The following is a 12149-nucleotide window of genomic DNA, read 5'->3' on the forward strand; positions in this document are numbered from 1 at the left end:
TTCAATATGCAGAGTGGGTGACCCTGATGCCTCTGTACAAAGAGTACCAGCCCGTGGTTTGATTTAGGGGTGGCTGAGCTTATTCTGAGCGCCCAGCTGAAAGCTGGGAGCACTCCCAGGGGGGAGATAAGGAACTTCAGCCTTCTGGGGCGGTATAGAATCATAGAATAGGGATAAGCCCATTGTAGGGGCTGGTACAACTTTGTTCCTGGATTACTGGTCACTCAGCAGTGCAGCTTGTCCCCAGAGTCCTTGTCTTTACTCCAGTATTTCTGCCTAAAGACATTCCATGCCATGCTCACCTGCTGGAGCAATAATGACAAGGTCTGGTGAGCAGTGGTAAATCTTCCTGCTGCGTTCCCAGCCCCAGGGTTGCACTTTGTAAAAGACTGAGGAGGCCGGGTGGATTTTGGTTTGTTTTCAGTCTTTTCCTGTATCTGCTGAACAGTGGAAGGTTTTTTCGCCCCGTGTCGTCCTCTGCTCACAAAGCCTGGCTGCACGTTTGAACTGAGGCACGTGAATAGCAGCTTCTTTAGCCACGATGGGAAGGGCTGGACTCCCTTGTGGGCAGCTCTGCTACTTCTGATTTGGACAACTGACTGAACAAACCGAATTGTGTACATCTTAACGGAAGACCTATTGGCAGTCAGAGGTATTAAAACTCATGTGGTTGGAGTCTCCTGCCGGGCCTTACACACAGTCTCAGTGATGACAATGTATGTTGTGTCTCACGATGAAGGGGTTTTGCTGCTGTAGGTGTGCCGGGCTGTGCCGGGGGCCAAAGCCACGCAGCCCCTAAACCCCGCAATCAGGCGGTGACTCGCTCAGAGCTCCCAGGACGCCTTAATTACAACGTAACACCGATCTCTGGGCTCTGTTACAGGCACCCCGCGTGGAGCCGCGTGCGGAACCGCTCTCCGCCCCGCAGGCAGCCGGTCAGCCCTGCTCCCAGGTACGCGGCACCCCGTAACACCCCGCAGCACCCCGTAACACCCCGTAACACCCCGTAAAGCTCCGGCAGCGCTTTGGAGGCGCGGCAGCTCCGGGCGCGCCGCCGCACGTGGCCCCTCGCCTCCGGCCGCACTACCCTGCTGGCGCTGACGTCACGCCTCTCCGAGCCAATGGGCGCGCTGCGGCGGGCGGCCGGCCAATGGGAGAGCAGCGGCGCGCGCGCTTGCGGCGGGGGCGGGGCGGGGCGCGGCGGCGCGTGGGCCCCTGTGCTCGGCTCCCGCGCCGGCGGGGTCAGGCGGGGCGCGGGCAGGGCCGGCGGTTCGGGTTCAGGGTCCGGGGGTTCGAATAAGGGGGTTCGGGCGGCGCCGGGCCCGGCGGGGCGGCGTGGGGCGGCGGGGCCGGACCGGGATGGAGCGCGGCGCGGCGGCGCTGATCCGCGAGGGCTGGTTCCGCGAGACGTGCCGGCTGTGGCCGGGGCAGGCCATGTCGCTGCAGGTGGAGGAGCTCCTGCACCACCAGCGCTCCCGCTACCAGGAGATCCTCGTCTTCCGCAGGTGCGGCGCCGGGCGGCGGCCGGGGGCGGTGGGGGCGCCGGGGAGCGGGGGGGGGAGCGCGGCCGTGGTGCCGGTTCTAACCCCGCTTCCCCCGCTTTGCCCAGCACCACGTACGGCAACGTCTTGGTCCTGGACGGGGTGATCCAGTGCACGGAGCGGGACGAGTTCTCCTACCAGGAGATGATCGCCAACCTGCCGCTCTGCAGCCACCCTGACCCTCGCAAGGTAAGCCGGCCCCGCGCCCTCTCATCTCCCCGGGGTCCGTCGGTTCCGGCTCTCCCGCACCTCCCCGCACCGTCTCTCCGCGGTGTCTCGCAGCCCCCCGGCCCTCCTACACCTCCTTCCCTCCTCTCCCGCCCCAGGTGCTCATCATCGGCGGCGGCGACGGCGGAGTGCTGCGAGAGGTGGTGAAGCACCCCACCGTGGAGTCCGTGGTGCAGTGCGAGATCGATGAGGTGCGTTGGACACACGGCAGCGCTGCCCCGCAGCATCCCCCGGCCGCGCTTCACCTGCTGCCCCGTGACAGCCCCGAGCGCTGACGCCACTCCTCGCCTTGCGACGTGGCAGCTGGCCGCCGCCTCCTGCACGCGAATGGCTGAGGCCCTTCCAGGCCGGCGCTGGCTCTCCCGGTTCCTGGAGGAGCTGCTTTCCCCATCCCGATGTGTAACGGCACATCCTCTTGCTGGAGGAATATGGGCTCTTTGTTAAGCAGGTTCCTCGCGCTGGTAGCAGGAAATAAGTAAGGGGGTTTGTTTCTGTGATAAATGGGCTGGTTCACCTCGGTCAGTTTGCTCTGATGTTTTACTTTGAGGAGGTAACGTAACTTTATTAGAAGGTGAGGCTGTGCTATAAATGGGAGATGCTGCTATGGGAGCCTCCGTGCCTGTCTGCCAAACCGTGGAGGCACATGTGCGTGGTCCTGAACAAGCACGGCCTGACAGCAGAGCAGTTCTTGTCTCTGCAGTTTACAGGAAGCTGGAGGTGCCCGGTGCTACTGCTTGGGCTCAGGCTGTCTCACGTAGTGCATCGTTTGTAGCAGTTTCAAACAGAAAGTGTATTTCCTGTTGAGGTTGTATATAATGACTCGAGAGCAGAAGTGGGGATGTTTCCCACGTTGCATCTATAAACCTGCTGCTGTGGTCTTGTTTAAAAAGAAAAGTAAATAAACGGAGATCACCTCTGCAAGTGATGTCCTCAGGAAGAGGGAGTGCAGCACAGTCAGTCTGCAGTCAGATTCTCTTTGCTCCTCAGGGAGCTTTTGAAGCTGCAAGTTCCTCTTGTTGAGTTTGGCACGGACGCACAGTGTCAATGAACCCTGAGGCCATAGGAAAGGGCTGAGTGTTGGCTGAGGATGCTGACAGCTCTTGAGGATCCAGTTAGAGTGCGATTTGTGCTGAAGGCATGGAAGGAAATGAGTCATAGCACTGCAGCTGCACAGTGGCCTGGAAAGCAGCTCCTCGCAGCCCCCTCTGACCCACTCGTGCTCTCTGTGTTGCAGGATGTGATCCAGGTGTCTAAGAAATACCTCCCTGGGATGGCAGTGGGGTATTCCAGTGCTAAACTGACCCTGCACGTCGGAGATGGTTTTGAGTTCATGAAACAGAATCAGGAAGCCTTTGATGTGATTATCACGGACTCATCTGACCCCATGGGTAAGAATCCCATCCATAAAAGGGCACTACTTTCCACACTTCTGCTTTTCTCTGTGGTTGCCTTCTGGAAGTAACGCTGGCCTGCCCACTCTCTTCTTCAAGGGCATTGACGTGGTTGTTTTGGTAGAGAAGGATGAAGAGCAGAAAATTGTATTAATGAGGCTTCAAGGCAGCTGTCACATTTCTCTCCTCAAAATTCAATTGCAGCTGCTATTGCTTCTGGCAGGGAGTTGATCTTTGAGTCCAGTGATCCCGTGGGAAATCCAGCATCAGGCTGGCAAATGCAGCTTTGCATATGAGCCCGCTGGCTTATGTGCTGTTGGTGGATCTGCAGCCTAAAGACAGAGCTGCATTTCTGAAGGTGGGATCTGGGGCATGGAAGGAACAATGTGGTTATGGTGCCTGAGCTTCCCTTAATCTTGCTAGAGTCGACACAGAGGTGCCTATAAAAGGCAGATTGGAGCAGAAGTTTGATTTGAACAAAACTGGAGGAAGATGAAGCTGCCAGGACTCTCTGGTAAAGATCCTGGGGTTGCTATTGAGGAAAGCTGAAGTCCTGGTGGTTTTGTTATACTAGGTGTAGGCTGAACCCCAGGCTCACAGCTCTGCTTTGTCATCACTGAAAAGCTGCTTGAACTGTCTGATGTCAGTGCAGACCTACAACCCGAGCATTCCAAAAACTAGAAGTCTACTTTCTGAGCCTCTCTCTGGACATACCTCTGTACATTTCTTACAGGTCCTGCAGAAAGCTTATTCAAGGAATCCTACTACCAGCTGATGAAGACAGCCCTGCGAGAAGATGGGATTCTCTGCTGCCAAGGTGAGAGTGATCTCTAGGTAGAAGCTGATGCCAAATCAGTGCTTGCTGAGCATGAGTCTCAGAGGGGAGACACAGAGACACAATGCAGGGAGAAAAATTGATTTTTAGCTGTGACGTAGGGCATTAAATCTGTTTTAGCTCCCAGGTATGGCAGTGGTTTTGATCCATATACGTCAGCTCATTAAAAGCGTTGGACTGCACATAGTATAAAACTGGCGTAGTGGTCTTATCTCACCTCTGAAACTACGTGAGCTGTCTGGAATAGAGCAGGTTTGGACTTGGAGCTGCTGTTAACTTGGCACAGGCCTGCGCAGAGAAAAGGGGCAGCTCTCACTTTGCATCCTGTCTTGCTTTTCTCCCTGTAGGTGAGTGCCAGTGGCTGCACCTGGATCTCATTAAGGAGATGCGTCAGTTCTGCAAGTCTCTGTTCCCTGTTGTGGAATACGCCTATTGCACCATCCCTACATATCCCAGCGGGCAGATTGGCTTCATGCTCTGCAGCAAGAACCCAGTGAGTTTCAGGCACCTAAAGTGCTCCTTTCTGCTCCCTGAGAGTACAGCAGAGCCTGCCTCAGCTTGGGGGCCTCTGGGCTTCTTCTGGTCCCAGGCCTTCCAGCTCTGGGCACCAGAGGTGCAGTGCAGCTGGTTCAACAAAGTGCACAGTTGGCCAGTATCGTAAGCAGTTGCTTTAGAAAAAATATTGTAGTTGTGTCTCCTGTACAGCTAACTTGTAAGGGTGGCAGGCGGCTTCTGAGCAGAGCTCTGCTCTATTCCCAACTGGCTACATTGCTGTTAACCTATAATGTAATTGTTGCACTGTTGTGGGGGGAGCAGGCAGCACTTCTGCTGCTGTATTTAGTTGATCTGGGACAGTGGCAGCTTGCACTGTGCTGAATGGACACAGATGCTGATTCTGCTCTGAAAAGCAAAAGCCTTGATTCTGGGGTGTTTGGGCACAGTCTGACAGCTTCGTCTGGCACATGGCTTACATGCAGTCTGACCTCATAGGCAGACATCTGTGAATAAGGGCTAGCCACGAAAAGTACGGCGTGTAAACTCCAGCCCTTGAGGCTGGAGCTGCATAGAACCTTTGACATCATACTAGAACAGAAAATCATCTGTTTTCCTGCGAGTCCTTTTGGTTCTCTGCCACGAATCGAGCTGCCCATTGTGCAGCACTGTGCTTGTTTCCCAAATGCTACAGAACTACCTGGCTTCTTTATTGCAGAACACAAATTTCCGAGAGCCTGTGCAGCAACTTTCACAGCAACAAGTAGAGGAGAGGAGTCTGAAATACTACAACTCTGACATTCACCGGGCAGCTTTCATCCTGCCAGAGTTTGCACGGAAGGTAAGTAGGGCTGTGCTGCTCCTCCTCCAGCAGGGTGAGGTGTGACTTTTCTTTGACAGGGCTGGGAATATACAAACTTGAGGATTTCCTGCAGCCCTGAAGGCTTCTCTGGGCAAGTTGGAGCAGGGTGGCATTTTGTATGACATGGCAGTGGATGAGTCAGTCTGGTAAGACGGGAGTTCAGTTTGGAGCTATTATTTAGGTTGATGTCCCAGGTCTTGATGGCAGATCACTCCTATTTATCCTACCATAAGTGAGTCCGAGAGCCTGCAGAACTGGTGTTTCCCATTGGAAAGCTTCAAAGGTCTTAGATTTAAGAAAAAACTATGGTTGTGGTTTCTAGTGTAAACCAGAGGATATGGAAGGGATGGTCTGGTGTAGTTCAGTCTGCCTTCTTGAAGTCCTTCATCTCCTAACTGCAGGTTCTAGCAGAGCGCATCCTCAGAGCGTGGTAGGGACAAGGGCACGTGCTGTGGGTGTGTTTCAGGGCCATCTGTCTGTTAAGGACTGCTGGATTTGTCCGTCCTCACACTTGTCTGTTTTTTTTCTTGGCTGTTGCCAGGCCCTGAGTGATGTGTGAGACTGAGAAGCTACTTCCTCCCTTCAAGTTGGACCCTGAGATCATCAGTGATGTGGGGACCTTCCTAGCAGACTACAGATTTGCTCTCCACTGTGTGGGATTGTTTAACCCCTTGCCAGCCAACATTCCCTTTGATGTGTCATAACCCAGATAAGACTATTGAAAAGGTCCAGTGACTTATTGCGTGAGGTCAAAACCGTTGTTTGCAGTACTGGAAATGTAAGATGTCTTCTTCCTTCCTCTCCTCCTTTTACCCACTCTAAATTTGCCTCCACCCAACTGACAACGATATATTTATAACTGATGTGTATTTCTGTCTGGTGATCTTCTGAAACTTGGGAAGAGTCCAGGAGGTTCACTGACTCGGCCTTAAGCACAGAGAGCGAGAGCTTTGTGCACCAAGTTAGCTTGCTCTCTCCTAATAGGATCTCCCTGCTGCTGAGACGTTTTGACTGGTAACGGGTCTGAGCCTTCACATCCCACTGCCCTGCTGTGATGCCCGCGCTGTTCGGCAGCACAGCTGGAGAAGTCACAGTGCAAACTGTTGCCATTCACAATAAGTCTCCCTCCAACCCTGATGGAGTAGCAGTATTAAACGCCAGCATGTCAGGCTGGCAGCAAAGTCTTGTGGCTTTTTTTATTTTTTTTTTCAATTGGTTGGAAACAGAAATGCTGAGGTACTAACAGGCTGACTCCTGTTCTTACCCCTGCCTTCAGAATGGTTCCAAAGAATGTTTATCAATCAGGTGATAGGCGCTTTATATATAAAAGTATAAATATAAATATATATATAAAAAAGACAAAAAATCAAACCTTAGATCCATTGCCTGCTGTTAAGTACTGATGCTGGGGAGGCAGTTGTGCTGACAAATCTCATCTCAGTCTTGCTGAGGTGCCTCAGGCCTGGGTATTTGCTACTCGTTAGGAGGCATCATTACTTCTAACGCAGCCCCCAGAATCCCCAGATGTGTGAGCTGTTTTTCGTTTGACTGTGTTGTGAGATGGATCTTCCTCCACGTCTACTTCTGGTTTAAAGTCTCCGTGCCACCGCTGTGCAATGGGGATCTTCCCAGCACAACCGCTGTGCAGTTGTCACTCCCTTGCAATCAATTAAACACTCGGCTCTGGTTAAGGTGACGTCAGTGTGGGTTGGTGTATTTCTTTGGGGGAAGTGTGGGAGTGGTGACGATGTCTGAAAGTTTGCTGTGCTTGTCAGAAGACATCGGGGGGCACTCGCTACTTGGTGTGACCTCCTGCCTCCCTCGTCTCTAGAGCTGACAAATGTCATAGAAGTCAGTTGTGGAGAATGATCCCATTGCTTGCTTTGTATGTAACCTGGCTGCCTGGTAGATCCAGCTTCTATCATCCTCTGAGCTGCACAAGTCTTGTACCTTCTGTTCCAGCTATTCCCTAGTCCAAATGCTGCCTATGCTGTACATTTCTAAGCTGTTCTCTATCTGCTCATCTCCCTGTGAGCGCAGCTTAGTTCCTGTCAATCACTGGCCCCACTTGGTTGCACTGTCCATAATTTGCAATAGCTGAGTGGCTCTGAGGGCTGAAACCGTGCATTGAAGTCCAGGTGCTGAACAGGCTGAGAACAGTCGCTAGGTGGCATCAGGAGAAACAAGAAAAAAACATGCAGTCCAGAGGGAGATCTGGGTTGGATGAGAGAAAACCAGAAGGAGCAGTATTCTGCAACGTTTGGGATTGAGCTTTGCCATAAATGTGACCTTGCAAACAGCACAGATGGTGCAGCCACGGACTGCCTACAGCAAGAGGCCTGCTTCAGTGGTGTCAGCAAATACCTTCCTGCTTTCTCCTTTGTGAGACTTCCCTCTTGTCATTTAATCGTCTGGAAAACTCTTCTTTTTCCCACAGTTACTGATTAGTTAGAAATGTCCTTGTACAGAAGGCCATGGAGGCGTTGTCACTGCTCTACTCATGTATTTTTATCACTAAGAGGAGATCAGTATAATAGAGGCTAGCTCTAGCTACTCCTTTTTCAATTGCTGTGGGACCTGAGCCCCATTCAGCCCTTAACCCTTGACAGAAACCACCTCTAGCACCTTCTCTCTCTTGGAGCCGGATCAAGACTAAGACTGTAATCCAGGAAGGCCTTACAGCAGCTGCCAACTGGTAACAAGTTCAAGCCTTCCACCCACCCACCCTCGGTGAGTACAATGCCCAGGAGCAAAGAGCTCCCTCCAACCTGTTACTGGCTTCTTCCTTCTTTTTTTCTGGGCTCTCAAGAAAGCTCAGTGAGTGAGCAGTGGTGAGAACAGGGAGATGAGGCTGTTTGCCATCTAAGATGCACATGCTCTGCGCATAGATAAGGTCCAGTGAACAACTTGAGTAGTTTTCAATCAGTGCCCTTTACAGGCAGTTACGTACTGCGGTGCCTTGAGATAGGTGAAGACACATCCGTGCTTGAGTCGAGCATTCAGACAATGCAGCAAGAGGGAATGTGAATTTGTGCTTCTACAGCTGCTTCTGTCGGAGCAGCTTTGAGCAATTCGGGACTCTTAAAATCATTCACTTACTGGTTAAGCACTGCTGTAAGGTCTGCAAGCCATATAACTGCAGTGGCAGTCACCTGTCAGCTAATGGGTGTCTGCAGGTGATTATCTCTTCTGCAGGTATAACGAGGTGTGAGCTGTTATGCTGCAGGATGCTGTGGCACTGGGATGCCAGGGATTTAAAAGAGGCTGACAATTTGCAGCATCTCCAGTTGGGGCAACTGAAAGGCTTGAGTAACTGTTCCGGAGTCTTAGCTGTCTTTTGCCTGAGGCTGGTCAGGCAGCGCTGCTTGTAAGCAGAGCTCCACGAAGATGCTGTTTGTCTAGACATGCCGCAGTCATGTTCCTGTACCTTGTTAAGCTGGGAGCTATGCGGAGAGGGTCAGGCTTTGTCCCATGTACCACACAGTGCAGTATCACTCAGAGCAGGTGGAGTCAGATGAGGTAACAGAGCCTGATGGGCTTCAGCACATCAATTCCTTCAGCCTCTCGGCGCCTTTTGAACCATCAGACTCCCTGCTCTGTGCTTCACTTATTAAAATAACTCAATTTTTCAGAGTTCAGAAAAGAGCTTAAAAAAAACAACTAAGAGAAATCTCTTGCCCATATCTCTTGAGCCCTTTCAGCCAGTTAATTGGTATGAGTGTCTTATTCATCCAGAGCTAATGTTATCAAGGCCTGGCTGAATTATTGATGGAGCTTGGCTGGAGCAAGGGATTGCTGAGGCAGGAATGACAGTTCATCTTGCATCAGAGAACAGCAGTCTCAATAAGCAGTCAAGGAAAAAAATATATGTATATGCCACCAAGTTCAGGGAGAGGCCAGTTTCTATGGTAAAATGGTGGGGGGAGGAAAAGGGGAAAGCTTGGACAAAAGCATGAAAAGGCAGCTCCAGTCTAGACAAAGTCAGACAAAACATCATTAAAAGGTAAGATGAGGAATTGAATGAAGTTACGCACTGAGAAGTCTCAGTGAAGCTCTTTCCTGATGGTGTATAGGATGGGGTTAAATGCTTTTAAATATGCAGGAGGTGGGGAATTAGAGGCAGGGGATCTCAATTACAGAACAGACGCGTGAAGCAGATGAAGGCAGGAGGATCATTAGGAATGTGGAGGATGTCAGTGACAGGCCGCTCCTGAACGGCAGCTCTGTGGTTTGCAGCCTGCAAAGCCACATTGAAACATGGAGCTGGCTGCCCTCTCCTTGGTACTGAACAGCACTGAGAGGGAATTTGCTTAAGCAAGCTGATCCTGCTTGCCAGCAACAAGGGCAAGGTGATGTATGTGATGACCTTAGTGTGTGTTTCATCCCCCTTCAGCTGCAGGAGAGGAATGACCCGAACCTCATCCCACGTGGAGTGCGTGAATCCCCGTGTGAGGCTCTCCCAGCCCAGCGATCCCTGGCAGGCTCAGCCCTGTGTGCTAACGTCAGTGCCCAGCTGTTTCTGCCTGAATTCCCACGAGGCACAGAGCATATGCAGTCCCTCAGGAATCTCTTGCCACCGATGGGATGAGTCTGGTGTAACAGAGGTCAGTTCATGTGTCATGAGGCAGTAGTTATCCCATGCATCCTTAGCCTTTCACAGCCCGACGTGCCTCCTGCTTGGAGCTGGGCAAAGCATTTTCAGTGGGAAACTTGCAGGATTTTGAAGTGTCTCAGAGCAAGTAGTTGTTTTTTGAAGAGGATTTTGAGTGGCAAACCTGAAGTGTTTTAACTTTACGCTGCACACTGAAATGAAAGGTTTTGAGCGTACCACTGAAGCACTGTGCCTGCCCTCCCGCAGTCCTGTTGAGGTCAAAGGCGGCACAGCTCCTCACACTCTGCCTCCCCTGAGAGCTGTAACGGGCTTGTAGTCATGTGTGCTCTGACAGCAGCATCCCTGTGGCATTCCCCTCCTCCCCCTGCACCTGCTCTGCAGCTCTTATCAGAGATGAGTGGGAGCTGTAGGCTCCAGCCCACGCTCTTTCTTGGGTCTGTTAGATTAGAGCTGATGAAAGCCATGGCTGACACAGCCACCCGAATGCTTTGTGGAGTCCTTTGGGGGCTGCACTGTAAGGGAATACTGCAAGCCTGGCCTGATAAATCAGCTGTGATTTCAGGTCCATGGACAAATTGGTTTCCCCTTCCAGTAAGGCTCACAACTGTCAGATGAGCTTTGCTTTATTTATTGTACTGTCCTTTGCAACTAGGGACTCTTGAGGGCAAGCAGAAAGGCTTCCAGTGACAGGAAAGGTATTGCAACTCTTCCTTAGCTGCAGTTGAGTGTCCCACCGTTGGGAACCGGACTGTTCAGGAAGCCTGATGCAATTCTGCAGCGTGCTTCAAAATGTCTGTTGATCCGAATTCAGACCAGCCAACAAATGGGTAGAAGACAGCAAATATCCATGCCACAGTGGAAAGGTAATAGAGATGATCTAATTCCTTAATGTGGCATTTGGTGCCAGACATTGTGATCCATGTTGTATTCCAGTAATGCCTTCAGTGCTGTACAGACACACTGACAAGAGGGCAATGATCTCCTTCGAAGACAAAATCCCCTGTGCATATTGGTCACCCTTTATCACAAAAAGATGGTGGTGGTTATAATTGTGTAAGCATATTCTGTGAGCTTTGGTGCCTACCCAGGCCTTTTCAAGCTACTTTCTATGCTGAATTTCCATCTGGAGGATCCCCACCTGTCCCAGGCTCTGATGGACGTGTTCACAGGCATGCTGATTGCAGACAGATCTGCCCTCATTGTAAAGTGGGAGCAACCCACTCACAGTGCTCCAGGCGGAAGAAAATGTCAATGAAAATCAATGAGAAAGGACTTCTAAATGGGTGAGTCAGATAACTGAGGGAGAGTAGATGTCAAGAGGATGTCAGGGGAAGGCCTTAAACCTCCCTGTGCTGTGATAAGCCTTTAAGGGTTGGCAAAGGAAAAGTTCGGGCCACCTTAAGGTCAGTCAGTCAGTATGACGGGGTATGGGGAACAGTAGCAATCCTGGTGCAACGTGTTGATACTTCTTTCCTGTTACTATAAAGAACGAATTGTATCGCTGTGGAGTTATCCTGCTTCCTTTGGAGGGGGTTGTCAGCAGTAATGTTACGGGAACTGGCAGGGACTCTGCTAAAGGGCAGGAGCTTCAGAGCTTGAGGATAAACTAAGGTAGAGGGAAAGGAAGATGAAGGAATCTGGGGGAAAAAAAAAGCAAAGAAAGCTTTCTGATTACTTTACTATTGCCCTTCAATACCAGGGCAGACTCGCTTGCAGCCAGATCACTGTTTGCATCCCAGTAAACCTCCTCAGAAACTGATGTGCTCTGGCTCAGCACATCCTCCCTTTTCAGAAGAAACTGTCATAATTATGACCTAATTTGCTTAAGGAGGAATTATAAAAACCAGCCCATTCTGAAGGCAAAGCTGCATGCAAAACCACGTTTATTTGAACAAGCAGTTTGGTTCAACAGCCTCCAGCATGGAGACCTGGTTGCACTGCTGTTGTTGTGTCTGGCTTCTGGGCTACTTGGCCCATGAGGTTTAGTCCTGCCTTGTAAGCAACATCTCACACAGGTACATGCCCTTTGTTCCTCTTGAGCAACCAAGCGTGCTTTCTCCATTTGCTGTTCTTCCATTTTTCCTCTCCCAGAGCAAATCGGCTGCGGGTCATTTTGCAGGTCCCTGTGATTTGCTTTACTCACTGGAGTCTGCTCCTTTGCTGCTCTCTGTCTCGAGCCCCAGACAGG

At 51.3% G+C, this 12149-nt stretch overlaps 1 protein-coding gene across 1 annotated transcript; it reads left to right on the forward strand.

The window, feature by feature from the left end:
* Positions 1-1200: 1200 nt before the first annotated feature.
* SRM (spermidine synthase) lies at positions 1201-7045 on the forward strand. Its single transcript, XM_072354265.1, has 8 exons — positions 1201-1505; positions 1610-1730; positions 1868-1960; positions 3004-3157; positions 3894-3977; positions 4343-4488; positions 5206-5328; positions 5891-7045. Exons 1-8 carry the CDS (start codon positions 1360-1362, stop codon positions 5906-5908), a joined length of 885 nt encoding a protein of 294 aa, XP_072210366.1. The 5' UTR covers positions 1201-1359; the 3' UTR covers positions 5909-7045.
* The last annotated feature ends 5104 nt before the right edge of the window (positions 7046-12149 follow it).

The sequence above is a fragment of the Excalfactoria chinensis genome, chromosome 20 (assembly GCF_039878825.1).
Source record: "Excalfactoria chinensis isolate bCotChi1 chromosome 20, bCotChi1.hap2, whole genome shotgun sequence".
NCBI lineage: Eukaryota > Metazoa > Chordata > Aves > Galliformes > Phasianidae > Excalfactoria > Excalfactoria chinensis.